Source organism: Centruroides sculpturatus, unplaced genomic scaffold (assembly GCF_000671375.1).
Source record: "Centruroides sculpturatus isolate CEXI.00-Female unplaced genomic scaffold, Cexi_2.0 scaffold97, whole genome shotgun sequence".
Taxonomy (NCBI): domain Eukaryota; kingdom Metazoa; phylum Arthropoda; class Arachnida; order Scorpiones; family Buthidae; genus Centruroides; species Centruroides sculpturatus.
This window is the reverse complement of record NW_019384412.1, coordinates 8,253-31,597: the sequence shown is the minus strand read 5'-3', so window position 1 is coordinate 31,597 and position 23,345 is coordinate 8,253. Positions and strand designations below refer to the sequence as shown.

The window sequence follows — 23,345 nt, the reverse complement described above, 5'->3', positions numbered from 1 at the left end:
ATAACATCAAAATTTTTATTCACCATGCAAAACTTATGGAATTATTATTATGTGCCATTTTTGGTAGCCCTTTCATTGATAATACTTAATGTTTTAAAAGATTACTTTTTGAGACCGAAAAATTTTCCTTCTGGTCCTTCGGGTCTGCCCTTTGTAGGCTATTTGCCTTTTCTTGGTGAAGAAGCATATTTGAAACTTCATAAACTTCGTTTGAAATATGGAGGGATTTTCAGGTATGGCTTGACTTATCTTCAGTTATTTTCTTTTTTTTATTACAATCAGCAATTCGTATATACACACATATATATAATTTATCGTGTAATATTGTTAGTGTTCTTCTCGGAAGCAAGAGAGTAGTAGTATTATCAAGTTATGATGTGATGAAAGAAGCATATAGTAAATCAGCCTTACTTGGTCTCCCTCCAATCACTAATTTTGATTTCTTGTTTAAACTTAAAGGTGAGATGGTCCTTATATAACGTGTCATTAAAGGTTTGTAACAATTATAAATTTCATATTTTTACAGGTATAGCAAAGTCCAGCGGAGAAGAATGGGTGGAAAATCGCCGATTTGTCGTTAATAATTTGAGAATTTTTAATGAAAGATATGATTTAGCAATTGAAGTGATTCCTTTCATATTTAATTCCATAGAAAAATTCATAATCGATATTTTTTATATTTTTCATATAATCACAATAATTTTTGTACAGGAAGAAATACCACTGCTGTTAGAAGAATTGGCTCGGAATGAAGAGTGTCCATTGAACATCCAACGACTTTTATTATCCAGCGCAAGCAATGTTATCCTCAATTTTGCATCGGGTATAAGATTCGATTATCATCATCCTACAAGAAAAATTTTCAACGAGTTTATCGAAATGAGTGCAAAATATCTGGGCGTGATTTCTTACAGTGTATTTGTCCCTTGGATTAAATTTTTGCATCTGGTTTCTTTTGTAATGGATCGCTCTATCATGCAGAAGACTATAAACGCTTATGAAAAACTAATGTAAGCATTATAAAATATGATTAATTTTTTAATAAACGATATTTACTTGTTTTTTTTTTCTTATAGTGACATATTTGAAAGTGTTTTTAAAGAATATAATAGTAAAAATATTAAGAATATTTCAGAAGCTTATATCTGTGAAATAGAGAAAAGTAAAAATAATCCTGAATCACCTTATACTGGTAAGTTTAGATAATTCGATTTTATTGCATAAGTATTACAACTTGAATAAATTTAGTTCTAGGTTACGTCGGTAATATTACCACAATATTAGCAGCTAGTTTTGATACTACAACCGCGTCATTATCATGGACAATATTGGCATTAGCGACGTACCTGAAAATTCAGAGGAAAGTTCAGAAAGAAATAGATGCAATTTTTGGTACTGAATACCCAGTTTGGAAGGATAGAGCACGTTTACCTTATACTCAAGCAGTTATCATGGAAATACAAAGATGGAGGACAATCGTGCCTCTTTCTGGTTTAAGATAGTATGTATACATGAATTTATAAAATCTATTAAATCTTCATACATAATAAGATAATTCTATTAAAGCGCATTGTCAGATTGCAAAATTCGAGAATATATAATACCAAAAGGAACAATTGTAGTCCTAAATATATGGAGCATTCACAACGATCCATCATATTGGGAAAATCCTGAAGAATTTCTACCAGAGAGATTTCTGACAGAGGATGGTTTAAGCATCAAGAAATTGAAATCTTTCTCGCCATTTTCGTATGGTACGTTTAATAGTTATTTTACTGTTATTAGAATAAAAGTACAAAAAAATATATTAAAGGGTTATTTATGATATTGATACTTCATAAAGGTAAACGTTCGTGCCCGGCGGAAGGAATTGCTTATAAAGAAATTTTCTTATTTTTGACATCAATCCTTCAGAAGTTCGAAGTTGCTTGGCCAAAATCTACACCTCCGGATTTAGGAGTAAAAGGAGGAGGAATCGTTTTAATGCCTAAACCTTATCAGTTAATTTTTATACCTCGGAAATAAATGATTTATTAAATCTCCAAAAGATAAAAATTAATCATTTAAAAGTCTAGTAATTATTTATGTAATATTAGCAGATACTTTTGTCAGTGTAGGCCTGGTGTAAGAACGAAACATTAAAATGAAAACCGTATTGTTTTGTTATTTTTTCCTACCACTGTCATATATATTAGAAGTGTTAAATTATAATAAGAAAATGTAACAAAACAGAAGGAAATCCTCTTTGAAGGGAGGAAAAAAAAACACTAAATCGATCTTAATTAAATTCATATCAAAAATCCAGCAACAAATTGCTTAACTTTTCCGGCACTGGTTTCTCAGTTAACAATAGCAAAATCGATATACTGGTCTCTCTGAGCTATGTTAGAGTAGAGTTAATGTGTCAGGTTGCCGATAGCTGGCGCTCATATCGCTTTGCGGCGAGAAGTAGGTTTATCCATTTGATTAGTACATACCGTGTTTCCCCGAAAATAAGACAGTGTCTTATATTAATTTTTGCTCTGAAAAGTGCGCTAGGCCTTATTTTCAGGGGAGGTCTTATTTTTTCCAGGAGGAAGAATTCACATTTATTATTGAACAAAAAAATTTCCAAGTCGAACTTAGACGAGAGTGACGTATATCCGGTGTGTCGAACTGTCGCCTTTTTATAGCGTCAACATCGGACTCGATGACCAATTAGTGCTTACTGAACCGTAGCACTATGCAAATGTCATGTGGCGTGATTCCCGGCCGACCAATTAGCCATCACCAGCCGTAACGTTATGCAAATCTGTGATTCCCAAGCCATAGTCTTATGCAAATCATGCCGTGTGGCGTAATTGTCTGCTGACCAATCAGTGGCTGTACTTTCAAAAAGCCAACGGCCACTTTCAACCATCTGTCGATGACCGTTACGACTAAAAATAAACTTCGCTAGGTCTTACTTTCAGAGGGAGGTCTTATATTTCGCAATTCAGCAAAATCTGTGCTAGGTCTTATTTTCTGCGGATGTCTTATTTTCGGGGAAACACGGTAGTTTTACCGTTTTCAAGCATTTTTTAAAACTTTTTTCTGCGAGAAAAAGAAATAAGACAATGCCGAATAAGTGTTTTTGATGGTACTACAAATCTAATGAGAAGTGGCATATTTTTATACCACTTTGAAACCGTATCCATCGACCCTGGTTTTATCCATTTGATTGGTACAATTTTGATATTTTCAAGTAGTTTTTTTTTCTACTGTTCTGTCAAAAAGTCTTATTCGTACTTACATTTTTAAAATTTTATATCATGTATAAAGAAAGAAAAAGTATAGTTGGTTTATAGAAAAATTTATCTGTATTCAGTGAACGGTTCAACATTAGAAATCATATTTCAGGCTACACATACCAATGCTATTTAAAATTATGAAATTATTATTATTAATCTAATTACAGAGAAATTTTAAAATAGCATTAATAATACTTAAAAAATTTTGTAATTAGAAAACTAGTAGTTTGTGAAATATTTTAACTAAAATTTCTATGTATTACATAAGGAGATTTTATCATTAATTTGCATACTTAATAAATTAAAAATCTATTCTCTTTTGTTAAAAATGTGTTTTTATTTTTAATCTCTCTCTTTATTTCATAATGGAGTGATGATTTAAGACCTAGACTATCACACATCAATCTATTCAGTATTGTATGAAGGATACAGTACTGAATACAGTGGATGTGTCCATACTCAAAGGTTTTTTTTTTAGTAATAGAATATATTATTTCTTTACCAATTGGAAACTGTGTCGCTATACTTTTTGCTGTTTAAACACTATGAAGTGTAATTAATTAACCACTAGGCATTCTTTCATCTTTTTATTTTTTTTATTTAGTTGATATGCATTGTTTACATGTTTCGGGCTCTATGTTGCCCCTCTTCAATCAATTTTTAAAAATATACACAATTATTACACGACATTAAACTGACAAAATCAATACAAATAATTTACAAACATACCTTCAAATATCTATCTTTAAAAGCTTGGGACATGGGAACAAACTATAATTCATGTTTGTCATTTTATAGAGTAGGTGTATATCCCAGTACAGATTATTATTCCTAGCTGTTTGTTTGAAAAAAATTTTTTTTACCAAAATTACTATACTATATATGCAAATCAGTGTTTCAAATATGATGTACAGTACCTGTTGTAGTACTTTCAGGACAATTTGGTTGATGTTCGTTCATATCCTTTCAAAGGAGATACATACATGGGAACAAGTCTCATTTTTCCTTTCAGTTCTATCATTTTCAGAAAACTCCCAATAAATTAAAACATAATAAGCATGGTAGACTTTAGATAATGTATCTCTTTTGCGCTGTTAAAATTGTTAAAAACCTTCAAATTGATAAACGGATATGTCTTTACATATGGTCTTTTATATTGTCTTGTCACTTGCATTGCATGGTCTCATGCTAATTTACACATTCAACTAAATAAAAAAATAAAAGCTTGAAAGAATGACTAGTGGTCAATTAATTACACTTCATAGTGTTTAAACAACAAAAAAATACCGTATTCTTTCTTATTAAAATGCTTATGCAAACTTTTAAGTTAGAAAAATAAGCTTCATTATTTAAAAATAAAAATTTTAATGCAATTATATTATTTTTTCAAATACATTATTATTAAAATAATATACAATATAATGCAAAGTGATTTTTGAGATTTAATAAAAGTATTTACACAAAAGTATAAGAAACCTATAGCATCAGTGGAAAATATTTATAATAATACAATAAATTCATTTAAAAACATATCACTAAGTATTATTATATTTGGATCAGAGGAATGCAATAACATATTTGGCAAAGAAATTCTCTTGGTTATCTGCTTTCAATCACTTGTTAGTGACTGAAAGCATAAATACAAATTGTCTTTAAAATAAACAGTGACCATATGAAAAAATAATGTAAACAAAATTTTAATGGATTCTGTATCAGCAAATAAACAGAAATTTGAGTCTTTGCAAGAGTGATGCATAACAGTTATTGAAATGTAAATAAATCATTTTAAATGAATGTATAGGAACAGAAATTATAGTAAAATATGAAACAAACTGACTATACTATTTGTTATGTATAACATCTATAAAATTCTCTTTTAAAAACATCTTAAAATGAAAAGAAAATGTTATAAATAATAAACAATTATTATGTTGCAACTTAACTTATAGATTAATAATTAGTTATTAATAAATCTTTCCAAAATTTATTAAAAATGCATTTATTATAATTTGAATATCAAAAATCAAACATTAGTTATTGCATATTTATCTGAAGAATATATTAATGTTACGAAATTTGGTCTTATTTTCTGCGGATGTCTTATTTTCGGGGAAACACGGTATATAACGCTTTACACCGATTTATCTCTATCTTCTCTCACTCTTTAGGAAAATTTAGTAGTATCAATGCCTTTCATGTACAAGCCCANATATATATTTTTTATTTACATTTGATTACAATAATCAAGAAAAATTGAAACGACAACAAATCAAACATCTGGCAATATGGCATTCATATTCTTTATGATAAAAATCTTATGAAAACTAAGCAGAAAAATACAAAGTTCCATTTTTAGTTTACATTATCTATATACATTCAAATTCTTAATTGGTCCATGTCATGTTCATTATTTACTTTCATCAATTCCTATACATTCTCTAACAGAAATAATGAATATGCTATTCAGTGCATTAATTTTTTGCTTGTTATTTTTGAAATTTATAAAATATACTTTCAAAATTAATTTATAAATTAAGCAAGTTCATACATTTTTAAATATATCTATGTGTATATATATAGTTCAGAATGAATAATCTACACACTATAAAATAATAATCATAAAATACAAAATTTTGATATATATATATATATGTATTGTATATAACTCATTAATTGAATAAAAACAATTTGCTGGAATTAGTAAAAATTTCATAATTCAACTAAACTATTAAATGCCATAATAATATGTTAATTATTGTAAAATACAAGTTTTTTTTTACTAGAATATAAAGCTCAAATTTGGTTCTTGATTTATATACTATAATTATTGCTTTTCTGATTAAATAATTAAATATTTTTATACAGCATTACTTCTCAAATACAGTTTCTGACAGAAAAACAGTGTTCTAATTTCACATTTCATAGAAATTCATGAGGAATGAAAACAATTACCATTTTATAGAGATACTTTAAAATATCAATTTTAAAATAATTTGTAGAATATTTATATATAATTTGTTCAACACATTTTGATATCACCAATATTTTGTGTGAAACAAATTATAAATGTTAAAAATTTTCCAGGCTATCAATTTTGCATTTTTTTTTTTATAAATACTCATATATAATCAACCAGTGAAATTACTAAAATCAGTTTTCAGTTTTATTGAAGGTGAAGTTGAAGTAATACGAGGTGGAGTTTGAACATTTTCTTCTACTGTAGTGGTTCCCAGTCGACTTGCTCTTATGCTGGCTTCTAATCTTGTTTTAAGATGAGCATTTTTGCTGATAATAAGACGGAACTCTTGCGGATATTGAGGTCCCACTTTTAAAAGTTGCTGTAAAGAATAATCGTGTAACATCCGATGAGATGGATATTGTTGATTTTGATTATCTGGTTCCATCAAAACAGTTATTAATATTGGTACATAAAGTTCTAACATGTGGATTTTTTTATCTGTTGGGGCAACTGATACTAATGTTTCTAAAGTTTGTAGAGATTCCAAGATTATTGATACTTTTATATCTGTAAGAGGTTGTCTTGTAACAATTTGAGATGCATTCTGGCCTAATAGTTCAACAATCCGTGGTGCTAAGGCATGGATATACGGTTTACCATTAGGGTGCTGAAAAATGGACTTCAATGTCTGTAAGCATTTTAATTGAATATTTTCCCCATTTTGTTGTAAAGCTTGTTTGAAAAGATTTATACAAGGGTACTGTAGATTTGGGACAGAAATCACTTCTGATGGTGCACTAAGAATAAATACTGCCACAGCTAACAATATAGAAACTTGATCTGGTTGTTTATTTGGCACACTTGTTTTTCCAAAATCGAGAATACAGGATAGTGTGCTCTGAAGAAGAGAAATCCATTCATCCTTGCAAATTGAATTTTTTGTGAAAGGTGAGGAAGCAAGTGTTTTTAGACACTGGATAGTAGAGGTAATAATGATATTAGTTGATGAAGTTTGTTGAACACTTGAAACAGCAGTTTCTTTTAAAACACCAGTAATCAAATATAAAACCACAGAAAGAACTGATATACTTCCTAGTGGAGAACATAAGCCCGGTAACTGTACAAGAACATCAAGTGAAGCAGATATAAGCTGTTGAGCTTCTTCAACAAAAGGACAGTGTGTGACATTAGTAGTAGTGGTAGCTAATGAAGGGCTAAGTTGTGGAAGATGACGAACAAGAAGACACAAACAATCTTCTAACAAAGCAAAAACTACTGATTTCTCTGGTATAATGATACCATTTTCTCCACCTTCTCCAAGTGAAGCCAATTCTTTATCTACATCTTTAGGTTCTTGATTTGCAGGTGCAAGTTCACGGAGATACTTTTTTTTCTCAGCTTCATAACTTTCGTGATGAGCAACAACAATCAATCGTGCTAGATCCATTACAAGTAATTGACACTCAGGACTTTCTCTAGTTAATAATAATCTATGTAATACATTGCATAATTCAATTGATAACTGTTTGTCCTCTCCAATTATTGTGCGTGGTGTGCTGTTATTTAAAAGCAATTGAAGTGACTGTAAACAAATTAATATACATTCAAGAGGTGCAGTGGAATGTGGACTACATAAAGCTTCCATGCAAATACCTAAGAGAAGATGAAAATTATCAGATGTTATACTATCAGAAAATTTTTCTTCTTCATTTTTATCTTGTAGAGAATTTTCATTAGTTGATTTTGTTTCATCAATAAATCCACCATGACAAAGCCAGAGAACTGCTGCATGTAAAATTGGTGGCCATGCTTCTTTGTAATAACGACGAACAGATTCCATTGTATCTGAGGTATAAAATGCACCTCCATCATGAGGCAACTGACTACAAAATTCTGGAGGAAGAGAAAGCAAACCATGATCTTTAAGTGCTGCTAACCAATATTTGCTAAGAGAAAGAAGTTCAGGAGATACAAGACGAAGTAAACTTTCTTGATTATGAGCATCTACATCTGCATTCTGATTTAGGTGTTTTTGCTTTTCTTGATTCATTGCTACTACATATACTTCTGCCCAAGCTTTTAATATTGCTAACTTTTCCAATGTGGAGGCACTTTCATTATAAATTTGTGAACCATTTCCCTTATTTAATTTTGTCAATGAAGAAACCATTAGCTGATGAACTCTTCTCAAGTCATTTAAATCTCGTGCAACACCACTTCCAATCCAAGCACTGCAAACCTGGCATGCAACAGCTGTGATATGTGAAGGAGTTTCTGAAGAAAATGCAGGACGAAGAGCTGCACCTACTTGTGCTTGATATTGCTCCAAAATAACATGTCCAGGAAATTCTGGTTCAGGAACTTTAGAAAATTTGTCAATGATTAATTCTAATACTTTCAATCCTTCTAATCTTAATGGATCACTTTCAGATGTTGCAGCCATAAATGCCATCCTAACAAGATCTGATAAATGGAGGACAAGAAAATCTTCGCTAGGCTTTTGTGCTTTTCTTTCTCTTGCAGCTGCAAGATCAAAGTGTGCATTGTTACCTTCACATCCAATAATAATTCTTTGTAAAGATTCTGCTGCAAAAACTCTTGTAGGCCATCTTGGAGTTACTCCTGGTCGATTATTTTCTTCAGCCGTCTTAAAACTTTCTTCATCATCGATATCTAATTCACTTTCTGGCACATCTACTTCTAATTCTTTATGATCAGGTGAAGTTGAAACAGAACTGGATTCTGCAGCAGTTAAAACATCTTTACATAAACTTAACCAATGACCTAAACTATCTTCAGCCATTGCCTGCAATATACTAGTTAGTGTATCATGAATATCTTTAACTAGTTGGAAATCTGTTTCAGTATCTAACATGGCAAATAAAATTCCATCTAGACCACTTTCTGCAAAAGGAAGACTGTTATCTTTTGGGCCTACTTCTTTTGCCCATAGAAGAGTATGATCACAAATTTCACGTGCTTCCCGTTGAGCCAACTGACGTAAACAAGCTACAGCTGCACGTCTTAATAATAGATGTGAACTATTTAAAGCAGCACATAATTTTGGTACTAAAGTTGAAAGATTAACATGACGAGGTGCAAACATGTGAAGCTGCTGCAAACAAGATATTGCTTCTGCTTGAACTAATGGATCACCATGATCTTGCATGATAGCACATGCAATTAAAAATGAAGAACGAGTTGTACAGATAGAAGTAGTATTTCCTTGAAGTTCTGGACCAACTGTTGTTATTAATGCAGATAAACATTTTCCAATACATTGATGAACATCAATATGGGTAGGTGTCATATTTAATAATAATTTTAAAAACAATGATAATGTCGGTTCAACATATGCACGAAACATAGGTCCACCAGAATCTGCAATCATAGCAAGTGCATGAAGAGCCCAAACTTGTACAATTGGTGCATTTGTATCCTGAGCAAGAGCTAACAAAATACTAACACTTGTATTTAAATGTTGGCCTGATCCCATATTACCAACATAACGATGCATACAACCCAAGGCAAGTGAATGTCCAGTACGAGACGCAGCATCTCTTGCTGATTTTAATTTATCAAAACTGTGTTGAGCCATTTCTGCAACAAATCGACTATCTCCTACACTCTGAACAACTCTACCAAGAGCTTCTCCGGCTGCACATCTTAAGATAGCATTTACATGATTTAAACAACTCAGAATTAAATTTACTGCAGCTCTTTTTACTTCATCTGGACCAAGTCTGGCTTTTGCTTCAACTAATGCTCTAAGTGCATTGAGAACAGCTGTAAAAATATTAATTTGAACAGCTTCCTGACGTGTGGCTTTAGTATGTCGTACACATTCTGAAAAATGTTCCAGCATTTGTAATCTATGCTTGAATGCAACATGAGGAAATATAACACCATATAATATAACTGACATATCTATTACAGCTACACCTAATGGCAATGGCCCAGGAACAATTTTTCCCAATTTTAGAGATTTGTATAATGCAGTTGAATCATGTTCTAGTGCTCCTGATCCTGATGCACTATTGGGCTGCAACTGATCTTCAATGACTTTATGATCAGTTTCCTGTAACCAAAATCCTAAAATAATACTGTCATTAGAATGACACAGACCACGCAATAATGACGTAGTAGTATTTGCAGGATTTTCCGTTAAAGTAAATTCTGCTACCAACAATCTTAACAAATTATTATAACTACTCTCGTATGATTTAGGTGGCAGTAGTGTTAATACTTCATATAAACGCATTCGAACCATTGCAGCACTTGCTTTTAAATGTTGTCCATAAGATTTAAAAATATGGCCCAGACTAGTTAACATTATAAGAGCTGATTCAACTGGTGTAAGTAATCTTCGAATAACTTCATCTGTTACCAATTCTTTACAATGCAATAAAAAACTAGCCATAGCTGAAAGTGCTCCTGCTCGTCCTTCTAGCGTAAGTTGCCAAGTAAAAGCATCACCTCTTACTTTTTCAGATTCTAATTCTTTTGCAGATCGAGGGAATGAATTCTTCCAAATTAATAAAAGTCTTGGCAACAATCCTCTTACTACTGAAGGACCAAGAGTTAGAACAGCACCAATAAGCAGCCAGCCTGCTTGTGTTCTTTGTAATGAAAGACGACTATTTTGTGAAGCACTTCTCAAAAGATCTTCAGCAACATTAAATACCATCTTGCCTCTATTATGTGGAATTCCAAGGGGAGTATGTCGAGCTGCACCAAGCAAACTTGCTATAGCTGCTGTGTATCCAGAAATTGCTTCTGGTGAAGTTTTTAAAGTGTCAGATCTGTCCATACATCGATCCAATAAAGGCATTAATTTAGATGGAACAGCAATACTAAGACAGCGTAAACACCAAGCAGCTGCTAAACGTACAGCTAGGCTAGAATGAACTAAAACAGAAACAACAGTTTCTTCAATACCTGCAGATGGATCAGCTATTACTTGACTAGCCATTGTATTAAGTGTCTGAAGAAGTGAACCAAGTTCTTGTAATGCACATACAATAACATGCTGACTTAAAGCAGTTTCTCCTTGATTATCTTTATTCCCAGTTAGATCTGCAATACTATCTTCTTTACTATGTTTTATAATTATTTGTATCAACTCTTTGCAAGCTGCAATCTGAGCTTTCTCCCCAAGCAATTTTCCCAGGACTGAATGTAAAATAAAAGTAACACATTTGCGACTATATACTGCATCAACATGAGTAGTTGCAGCTCTTGGGCTAGAAACAAGTTCTAATAAATGTGTTAAGACAACATTAAGATTATTCTCAAGCCAATTGCTGCCAAGTTGTTGCAATAAAACAACATAGGCATGAGTGACACCAACACGTATATCTCGACTAACAGTAGAATTTCCTTTAATCATTTCTCCTGCTCCACTCTTAAGAAATCCAATACCACCACGAAGAAATCCAGCAGACATTAATGCTAGAACCTCATCTAATGAAGCCAATCTGTTTTTTCCAACTGCAGCTTGGGATGCTTGCTGTGTTATAGCAATCAATGAACCCAATAATTTTGCAACAGCACAACGTACTTCATAATTTGAACTTTCAAATGAACGGAAGCACAAAGAAGCCACTGTTTCAAGATCAGTGGTATATAAAAAGGGCGAATGTTTTAGCATTTCTTGTAAACATTTTGCTCCAGCACATCTAACAGCCATAACTCTATCTGTTAGGCAATGTCGTACTGCTTTGAAAATGTCTTTATGAAGATGGCTAGCTGCTGCTCCCATGCCTCCAACAATTTTTTCAGTAGTTAACATAATTTCACAACGAGCTTGTGATTCTGCATTTTTTAAAGATTTCAAAAGTATGCTTATAGTTTCATCATATGATCTTCCCATCATACGTCCTAATTGTTCATACATTGCTCCTATACATGTAACGGCAGTAAGTTTTATTTGTAGAAAGCTTGGTGAATCATCTCGATTTTTCAAAATATCTGTGAATTTATTTACAGTATCAAACAATAAAGAAGTATCTCCAATACTAAAGAGTGTTGCTAGACATCGCCCAATTAATTTTCTTGCTGGTGGACCAGGTGATTGATAAACTTGTTTTATGAGTTGTTCAACAAGTGTTTTTTGACATCCTTTAATATCAGATTTCTGTGATGCTGCTAATATTTTATCTAAAAACCTTAGCCATTCAAGCACAAACAATGGTCTTTTAGCTTCATTTATCTGTGCTAAAGCTTCCTCATTCAAAGTCAAACTATGAGAAAGTTCCATCATCTTGAACTAAATAATCGTTTGGCACTAACAAATTTAGAATGTGAAAAACTGAAAATTGCAGAATTCACTTGAAAAAGTTCAGTCTATTTATACAATCTGAAAATAAAAAATATAATGATAATTAGAACAATGAAGTTGATTCTTAAAAATTTCACAGTTAATTCATAAAGTGATAAATTTTTATAGATTTATCTCAAAAAGTCTGATCACCATCAATCTAATTAATAGGTTATTATATCATTGACAGCATTGTAAAATTGTACTTAACTATTACTAATTCTAAAAATAAGTCAAATATGTATGTATAATATGCCAAAGAGTTTTAAATTTTGATTTACTTTATATGAATGACAGAAAATTCAATTTTAAGTATGATAAGATATGATCACAGATAACAACAAATAGCCAATAGAATCTGCTAAGAAAAATTTATAATAAACAATAAAGTACAGGTATACCTCGCCTTACGTCGGTAATTGGTTCCAGGAAAACGACTTAAGTCGAAAAACGACGTAAGTCGAATTTACTTGTCTCCGAATCTACTTGTCACTAGGCTAAACCATAAATTACTATTCCCAGTTCTGTATTTTATTCATTAATGCATTTTTAATAATATATGGTTAATAAGAATCTATTTTAAGCTTACAAACAAATAAATTTCAGTTTTTAATGTAGTACAGAAAAAAGTAATCTAAATTTACGAATGCATGTACTGTTCTGTAAATACAGTACATACTTGTAAATGTATATATTTTAATATGATTTTATGTGCTTTAAACGCTTTTCTAGTGATATTACGACTTCAATATTTGTGGCGGACGGACGTAAAGTCGAATAAAATGACTTAAACTTGATTTTTATTTTTCCGTATACTTTTTTGACAAATGACGTATAATCGGGAACAACGTAACTCGAAACGACGTAAGTCGAGGTATACCTGTACTGATAAAATAAGGGAAAACTTAACTTTTTTATTAGAACTTTATTGTTGTTTGCAATTAGTTTCACAACATAAAACTTTCAATTTTATCACTAAATTGAATATTTTGTATTTTTTGAAATGAAATTTTTTTTAATATTTAACAAAATTATTAATTTAAGACATCATCGACATGGCAAATTCTAATGACAACTTCCTCCAGAAAAATGTCATTGGTGATAAAGCAATGTTATTAGTACAAACCATGCACAAAAAGAACAAAGTGCTGTGTAGATTGGCCCAAGAAAATTTATTTACTTGTAAAAACAAATTATGACTTGTTTGCTTCTTATTACTTTAGTTTTTAGAGTTATGTGAGATTTCTTATTTTTTAAATTAATATAAATGTTACATGTTCCAAAACAATTTTATAGATAAATGTTTACTAACTTATATTATTTAAAATAACAATAATCTTTTTTACTATCTGTGATTATCAGAAGTATCTGTATATTGTTGAAACATAAATATATGTAGTGTAATCCAAAATTCACAGACTTGGCATAGAGTTTCTTGCTTTGAATAATTTAAAACACATTCATGAGGGATAGTGCACATCCTTCCTCAAATTAATAATACACTTTTTCCAATGCTTGTACAGCTTCTGGAAGCATTGCTGTAAGCCATCTTTTGCAATCACCAAAATGCTTCTGCAATGCTGCTTTTACCTCATTTGATGACTAAAAACTATGTCAAAATGATCTCAGGATATTTATGATGGATAGACTCATCCAAATTCCAGATTTCATGTTCAGATATGTGGCCTGGATGAGTCCATCTGTCATAAATTGCCTGAGATCATTTTGACATAATTTTTAGTCATCAAATGAGGTAAAAGCAGCATTGTAGAAGCATTATGGTAATTCCAAAAGCTGGCTTATAACAATGCTTCCAGAAGCTGTACAAGTACTGGAAAAAGTGCATCATCATACAAGGAGATTAGTTTGAAGATGGGTGTGTCATTGTTTTAAACTATTCAAGGCAAGGAACTATATGTCAAGTCCTCAAACTTTTGGATTGTACAGTGAATAAGTTAATTAACATTAATAAATATAACAATTTTACATACTTTTGTTTTATCAATTAAAACATCTGCAAAATTACAAAATTCTTAAATATTTGAATGAGCAAGTTATTGTAATGTTTTTAAATATAGTAATTAAAAACAAAAATGCTTTTAATTTGAGCATTTATATTTTATTGATGTTAATTAATTTTATATTGTTGTATTGAGCAAATTTTTAAACATCAATTTATTATTATAGTAAACAAAATATACCATGTTTTTTTTTTCCTTTCTTTTTCTTCACTATGTTTCACTGCTGACACAAAACAATTCTCTTAAACTTTCATCCAAAAATGCAATAAAATAAATATTTGTAGTGAATCTGTCTATCTTCATTCCTCATCATCATCTTCATCAACCTATTTTAACTAAAAAATGTGTTATATTTAGTCATCACTTTCTATAAATTAACAAATCTTAAAAAAACTCGCATTACAGTTTGATGCACTTTATTCAAAATTAATATATTATATTTCATGTAATCGTTGCAAAATGACTAATTTACATTAACATCAATGTAATTTTATATCCTTAATTATGTTAAATTTTAAAATAAATAAATTTAAATTTTTAAAATTAAATTCAACTAGTGTGAAATTATTTTAATTTTAGAGTATTTGTGTGTTCCTGAATTATTTTACTATAAAAAGAATTGAAACAAAAATAGTTAAAATAAAACTTTCAATAATCATCAATTAATATATACCAGAAAATATAATAAGAATATCAATAATACTCAACATAAAATTTTCAAAACATTTATAAATGTCTGATTTGATTTAGGGGCAAAATCCTAAAATATTCTCAAAACTATTCTTTAATATTTTTAATAAAATATCCCAGAAGTTATTAGGCATCTTCAGGAATTGGTAAATTGCATGAGTATTTATAAATTTTCTTAAACAGATTTTCTCTAATCACACTTCATTTCTTTAAAAATAATTGTTCTAAGTCTAAAACTTCACTGTACATACATTATTTGAAATATGCCTACTACATGGCAAGTGGACTCAAAAAGATTCACCATCCTTGATCTAGGAGTCTACAGTCTAAGGCAGATGTTTCCAACTTTTTTCTGAGAAAGGCCATGTGAGCTATAAAAGACAAGTCTGCAGGCAAGATACAGAAAATATAGTCAAAGATTAATAGTTTTTTTTTTTTTTAAATTTCTAAATAACAACAAACATAAATTAATGTGAAATTTCCAAGTACTTTTTTAAAAGAATGTCACCAAAACTAGGGATAAATTTTGTAACATCCAATATTAAAATCTCCTTTAGATATTCACTGGACAGCAATTTCAATATTTTCATTTTACACATGTCCAAACCTTAAAGACAAATATAATTGCTAGTGGCAATAGCTAAAAAGAAGTCACTGAGCCAGTTGACAACAAGCCCGCCACAACATTACGAGTGCTGCTTCTTTGCAGTTTGAATAACTAAACCTTACAAACCTTTAAAATGCAATCTATTTTATTATATTATCTAATGTTTTCGGTCAATTAATTGACCTTCATCAAGAATGAATTATGATATCAGGAAGGGGGGGAAAAGGCACAAACAGTTAAAAAATAGGCATTAGTCGGTGCCCATTATGTCATCATCTGTTTATCTATTTATTTATTTATACAATTATTATTATTAATTTTTATTTATATGTATGTATAGTTAATATATGCATATATTTGTATGCTATCAGTCTGTGGATTTTATTTATCTATTTATGGACTTGTGCAATAGACATTAAGAAAATTTTAAAGTTAAAAACGTTCCATAATTGGTTTCATTCATTATAAATTGAAAACTTGTTTGATTCATTCCTGACGAAAGTCAATTAATTTAATTGACCAAAAACATTAGAAAATATAATAAAATACACTGCATTTTAAGGGTTTGTAAAGTTTAGTTACTTATTTGTAAGTGCAGTTAGAGAAGATTTGCAGTTTTACATATTTAATATTGACAGGTCTTTCTGCCTCGGAATTGATAAGCACTAAACATCCTTCTCCACCTATGTCCAGCTGCTGTATCTTTCTCAGTAAAGACTTACTTTTATTACTTTGATTTATAAAATCCATCCTACAAGTTGTTTGTATTATTGTGTTAGATGTCAAGTAATAGTTCTTGCCATGTTTGTTTGCATTCTTCTACAGTTCTCTCTATTCATGTATAAATGTTACACATCCTTAAGTTTGGACATGTATATATAGGCCTGTTTCAGTTTGGAAATGTTTGTTTGCAAAGGTATATAAAAGCAAAAATAGAAAGTATCCCTCATGGAAGACTAGAGTTGGTATACTGATGGAATATGTAAAATTTATGGAGCATTAAGACCACTTCCATCAAGCCCCATTTCAGTGTGCTCTTAACTGCTAACTATGTATAGGAGTTCTAAGTTTGAATATCATTACATGTTTTACAATCTTTTACAGTTTATATTTTTTCACTGTTGCTGTTTTTTATGTAACTATTCATAATTACTACTATTATTATTCTTTTCACTTTATTTCATGATTTATAAACAAATGATTTAATTAATACATATTTATGTACTATTTTTACTCACTTTATCTCTGTTTACATTATCATTCATTTTACAAAAATTATTGGTATTAATGCCTATTGTAATTGTATATTTTAAATCTGCCATTATGGTACTCTTCATAAATTTGCAGATTAATATTGTAACTTATATAAAATAAACCAACCAAGAAAAAATAGGCAAGCTCGATTTTTTTTCTTTATGTTAAAATCCTGTTTTTCTCTTATTAGTCTAAATTACATTTAAACTCGGGTCCACAAGCCACCATTTCATTTTTATTAAGTCATACTTATTAAAGGCAATATCTCACCTAACAGATGTTCGTAATAAAAGAGGTTCAATGCTAAAGATCCAAGGAAGAATTTTTGACACTCATTCAATTCCATATATATATATATGTAAATTATATACACTAGCTGTTACTTGTAGCCTTGCCCGTATGGATTTTGCAATTTGATAGAAATAACCCTCTCTTGGTACTTCACTAAGATTCTCAATCATTAGTTGTTACTAATTTGGTAAAATTACGGATTTTTGTTTATTTCAAACTATGGACTGCTAATTCACCTAAATTCAAGTTTCAAATATTATGGGATTCCAAGATACGATAAATCTGAGTTCAATTTTTTTTTTTTTGAAACATAAATGACATTATCTGAAAATTCCTAAAGTATAAATATTACTGAAAATTAGAGTTTCAGTTACCCCAGCACCTCTTTGTAAATCACATCTGTGGTACTGCATTTCGGGATTAAAACTTTTTGAGCCTTAATCCTCTCCTTCTTCCCTGCGGGGAATTTCCAAAAATCCCTTCTTAGTGTGCACTCTTATTGCGTACCTTAACTGTATACCAAATTTCACCTCTAGGTTCAGTGGTTTGCTCTGGGCAATGATGAATCAATCAGTCAGTCAGGACATGTAATTTTATATATATAGATATATATCTTCCATTTTATTTATTATTATTCTTTACATAATGTTTTTCTATGTAGTCAATAAAAACCATATTAAAAATTAACTTTAAAACTTTAACTGTTTTAAAATGCAATGTTCTAAAACATTTGAATTGAGCACTCTTTCTGTTTAAAATTTAAGAAGAAAGGATCTGAAGTCGAAGTGAAAACTGCTTTAAAAATGCTATCTTATATTTACTGACCTCTTTACTTTAACCTGATTTATTTTTTTACATGTAATTAGCACATTAAACAGCAAAAATGTAAAAATGGTTTTCTTTCAAAATTCTCTAACTTATAGAATGTAATTAAATGAACAATATTGATTATGAAAATTACATCACCTATGACATACCAAAAATTATTTAACGGATAGACAAAATAGCATATTTAAACTTTACTTGAGATTTGTAATGACAATATATGTAGTACAGAGAAGAAACCAAGAAGAATAAACCCCAAAACTGTATTTTATTACTTGTAACACTACACAACTTTAAAAAGCATTATTTCAAACCATAGCCTCACCAATTCTGTTAGTGAGCACTGTTGCAAGAAATTGCTGTCCACAGTTATGGAAGAAAAAAAAATATGTAGTGTAAACAGTCCTGAAAAACTATAATATGAACAGTTATAGTTATTTCTTATTAAATGAAATTCCGATACTTTATAGGGCCATCTTAAGCCTTAACAGTTTTGTAGCACTTCAGCATAAAATGGATGAGTTTCTTCAAGTGTAACAAGCTTGTAATACAAACTCTTCTAATACATTCCTGCAGTCACTATTTACTTTTGATCTCTTCTTTGCAATTTTCTTGTCCATGAAATATCAGTATCATATTATAGAGTAGAGAAGAAATTAAATGATTCAAAAAGTACAAATGCAATTCAATTCAAATCAAATGTAATTAATAATAAATACATTATGAAATACAATTTTCAAAATGTTTGCTATGAGACAATCAAATTCTATAGGCATTTATAAAATTATACAAATATAATCATCCATAAACCCAATTATTAGGTTAAAGCCAAACAACTGCTGGATTATATTGGGCTATATTAATACTACTATTAATACCTAACATTTAATTATTAATAATAGCATTAATATAGCTTGATATAATCAAGCAATTGTTTAGCTTTAATCATTCATACAACTGATCAATAATATCATGCCTGAAAGCTGTTGAAATTCCTTTCACTGTGTGTCTGATGTGTTCCTGAAGAATCTGTAGGCTTTCTTTAGGAGAGAGAAACTTTAACTGTAGTAGCCACCATATTGCAGTTTAAATTTAGAATCATTTGATATCACCTCCAGAGCTATCAATCTGGAATCATATTCTTTGAGATCATCAAATGTTTTGCATATACAGTAGAGTGTCGTTTATACGAAAGAATTCCAGTCGGCAAATTTAAATTTTCGCTAGTGCTGTGGCACTGCAATCTTTGGCTATATCTTGGGCTACTCCAATATTTTTTTTTGTTGATGTGTGTGTTTTAGCTGGCAGCACTGGCACTTTTGTGTGGTGTTTTTCTGAGGATTGTGTGTCATGCTGAATCGAACGTTTTTGATACTAGATTAACTTCTAAAGTATAATTTTTTTTGTTTTTATATTTTTCAATATATTTATTTTGTTTGTAAAAAAATAAAGAAATAATTTTTAACAATACAATAGCCACGATTATTATTTTAAGAAGTTAACATCAATGAAAGTTTAACGCGAAGCGACACACAACGGAGAAAAATTTCAACATGGGATAGGTTAATATATTTTTTTGTACATAATTGGTTATCTGAACAACCCCAGTCCCCAATTGATTTGGATAAACAACACTCTACTGTATGTATAGTAGTACATGCCAACTATACTTCTACTAAACTCTTAAACATAACAAAATGTTCAAAACTTGCAGTATTTTTCTGCCAGTACATATATATGCACCACCTTGTACTACACAACATCTTTTTTTGGTGACAGATCCAAAGCTAGAGGGGAGCCAGGGATGGCTCAGCACCTCCAAAAAATTTTTGGCCACCTGTCCATTGTTCCATAGAACTAACTTTTAACTATTTAATACATTATTATTTAATAATATACATACAAACAGCACAGAAATATTCAAAATTTAAACATTAAAAATTTTGTCATTTGGAACAATATATAACAATTTCATATATTTCAAAAAGTTTCTGGGAAAAGGTTTCAAACGTTTCTATGGGATATGTGACCCTAAGACCATCCCATCCAGTAAGACCATTCCACAACTTGCTAGAGCCACTCTACTATAGTAATTCTTGCTATGCCATTGTTTGGTGACATAGAGGAGTGTCATCCAGGAAGATGAAGGATTTGTGTCATAAAATCATGATTGCTAGAATTAGCTCAGCAGTTAGGATATTTGTAAGTACTCTTTATTCACAAACCAATTTACATATAGTCTGCTGACACATAGCTTCCACATGCCATTTGACTCATCAGAAACCTTATGGTCTGCATTAAACAATCCTTGTTATAAACTACCTTTTCTATGGTTAATTAATTAACCTATAGCTTGCTATCAGATTTGTGTAAGTTATAGATTCATATGAAAATATAACAGAATCCCATAGGTCAATGCTTCAAATGACATACTGTTTAGCCAATATAACACACTGTGTATGCATTTTACTCATCATAGTAAGGTCTTCTTACATAATGGACTTTTAAACCCATGTCACACATGCAACATTGCACAGTTCACTTGCTTGTATGCCTGTCTGCTCTTCCCACTTCACTTTCATATGTGAGAACATACTCTTAGTTCTTTTGAACTAAGAGTATGTTCTCACAAGCCAAGATACTTCAGAATCTATCCTGCAATGGCATACCCACACATTTACCTTATGATCAAGTTCTCTTTTCAATTGTAAGCTCAGTTATCAGCACTTTTTTGGGAGGACTTGTTATGCACTACTGTTGAGAAGAATTTCAACCTTAGACCTAGCAATTTTCTTTTGTTGGTTGAAAATTAAAATCATAGTTATGCATCCAAAAAAGCACTGACAACTAAGATTATATTATAATTAATCAATTAAAGGAGAAGCTTAAACATGAATAATTTAAGAATAAAGAATGAAATTTACTTTCAATATTGTCATTTTCACATAATCTTCATAACAAAGACACAATTATTGATTGATGACAATGCTCTCTGTGCTACTTCACAAAAGAAAGTTTCTTCAGCATCAAAGCAATAATTAGATATTTTATACTATGCTCAGTTCTATTTCTTTTTTATACTATACTATGCTATTACTATACTATGCTCAGTTAGCTTCTCTTTTATGAACAAAACATTCTGTTTTGTTTATAAAAGAGCACTACCATACAGGTTTTTATCCAGTTAAAGACACAATCACTGAAAATATTGCTATGGTAGACTTTGTCAGCCAATAAAAAGCATTCTCATATTTATATCATGGATGATGGAATCTTTATGTTTCTTGCAGATCTGTAGCAAAATGACACCTTATTTTTTAAATTAAACACAAATTAATAGAACTTTATGGGTGATGCAGTATAAATGACCTCTATTGTATATAACTTTTTAGAATATTTGCTTTATTTGTAAATATCATTTCAATCCATTATTAAATATCATAATAAATGATACTGTATTTATTTCAATTACACTTGAAATGGCAAGAGTATATTATAATTTGCAATTCCAGTCTTCTTTTTAAATTAAATTTTTATACTTATATCAATTTTATTTTCTTTATTCTAAATAAAATCTCAAACTATATTTTACTTTACATAATAAAATAAATATATATTATATATAAACAACCGAAGCATACTCAACATTTCAAAAAATAGAACCTATTCTATTTTTTGAAATGTTCTATATAACCTGAGGATGAGCCATTGATTGGATTGAAAATGTTTGTTTTATTAATAAATCTCTCAGCGAGTGATCAGGTGTTGATTAAGTTATATATTATATATATAAAATTTAGAAATTAATAAAAAAAAACATGTATGGAGAGAAATGATCACTTTTTAACTTTTCGTATACTGTAGTACAATATACATGCATATATCAAATGCCTTTTGTCTGTATTTTAGATAACCAAATAAACATTTGGTTCAAACACAACCAACTTATCATATACTAGCCTATGTTTATTTAACAATTAAACTTGGCAACATGCAAAAGACAAGTATGCATTTTGAGAACAAAAAACAATGTTGTCCTCCTCAGCTGGGTGTTAATTCTACAACTCTTACAACTGACATATATACACCATTAAAAATTTTACTTTTTTACAGTCTCCCTTATTTTCTACATTATATAAAAGCATAATTAAAATACCATAAAATTAACATATATAAACTATATCCTACACAAGAGATCAGAAATGTGGCACCCGTGGCATGTTTCAGATGCGCCTTCTAGAACCATAGTTATGTAAATTCAAATATATATACTTGTAAATTTATTTAATCTGATTTTGTGCTATTTTATTTGTATACTTTTAATTTTAATTTTTTAGTTATTACATGCATGTATAATCTTCATTTTGTATAAATATACAGTACATATTTTAAGACAATTATTTTCTTTATTTATTATAACATTCTAATTATTTTTTTCTTTCAAAAATTAAACTATGCATCCTTGATGGTTTTTAAAATTTTTATTGTACCCTTAGTAACAAAACTCATCCTACACACAATTTACAACAAAACACATTCCTTTTTCAAAAAACAAATTCCATCAGAGTACCTTTTTTACCCCTCTAGTAAGCATACACATTGACACTAGGGTTTCTCAAACGGGATTCCGGGATCCCGGGTTGTTTTTTTAACCCGGGAAATATCGCAAATTTCTTAAAAATTCACTTTTTTCTTATTTTGTGTTAAGGTTGCAGAATTTTGCAAATAGAAAGCATAATTAACTCATAAACTGTGAGAATACATTTGTATTTATCAATTTTAAACCTACTTATTAGTTTCTTAAGTTTTTGCTCATTATAGCATGTCACAAATGGTCAATAATCAATACATAGCTTATTTGTGTCATGACTCTCAAAATTCTTTACTTGTTGGAACCTGTAATATCTGGAATAATTGTGCTTATGCTGTCTTAATTTTTAACCATGCCCAATAGCTTCGATAACGCGTAACACCATGTTGTACGATGTCTGTAAGTACGAAGTTTTTCTTCATAAACCTGATGATCAAAGACAAACTAACTGACGAATTATTGGGCTATAAGCTTGATGTTTCTATTAAAGCAGTCGAAGTAGACAAATGAAGAATACTA

General features: G+C 30.1%; 2 protein-coding genes across 5 annotated transcripts in view; one reads left to right on the top strand and one right to left on the bottom strand.

Moving 5' to 3' along the window:
- LOC111619042 (vitamin D 25-hydroxylase-like) lies at positions 1-2,401 on the top strand. The gene is made up of 8 exons (XM_023360681.1): positions 1-233; positions 332-459; positions 527-624; positions 712-1,010; positions 1,077-1,192; positions 1,249-1,501; positions 1,567-1,754; positions 1,844-2,401. Exons 1-8 carry the CDS (start codon positions 25-27, stop codon positions 2,023-2,025), a joined length of 1,473 nt encoding a protein of 490 aa, XP_023216449.1. The 5' UTR covers positions 1-24; the 3' UTR covers positions 2,026-2,401.
- Positions 2,402-5,492: 3,091 nt separating this feature from the next.
- Positions 5,493-23,345, bottom strand: part of LOC111619049 (HEAT repeat-containing protein 5B-like) — a 22,205-nt gene continuing 4,352 nt past the window's right edge. For 2 of the 4 annotated variants that reach the window (XM_023360692.1, XM_023360691.1), the window contains exons 2-4: positions 15,510-15,644; positions 14,749-14,903; positions 5,493-12,586 (exon numbers count right to left, since the gene is read on the bottom strand). In XM_023360692.1, coding sequence (XP_023216460.1) covers positions 6,398-12,490 — 6,093 coding nt within the window. In that variant the 5' untranslated portion in view covers positions 12,491-12,586; positions 14,749-14,903; positions 15,510-15,644 and the 3' untranslated portion in view covers positions 5,493-6,397. The remainder of the gene's footprint in view (positions 12,587-14,748; positions 14,904-15,509; positions 15,645-23,345) is intronic. The other 2 variants (XM_023360690.1, XM_023360693.1) reach the window with 1 other exon arrangement.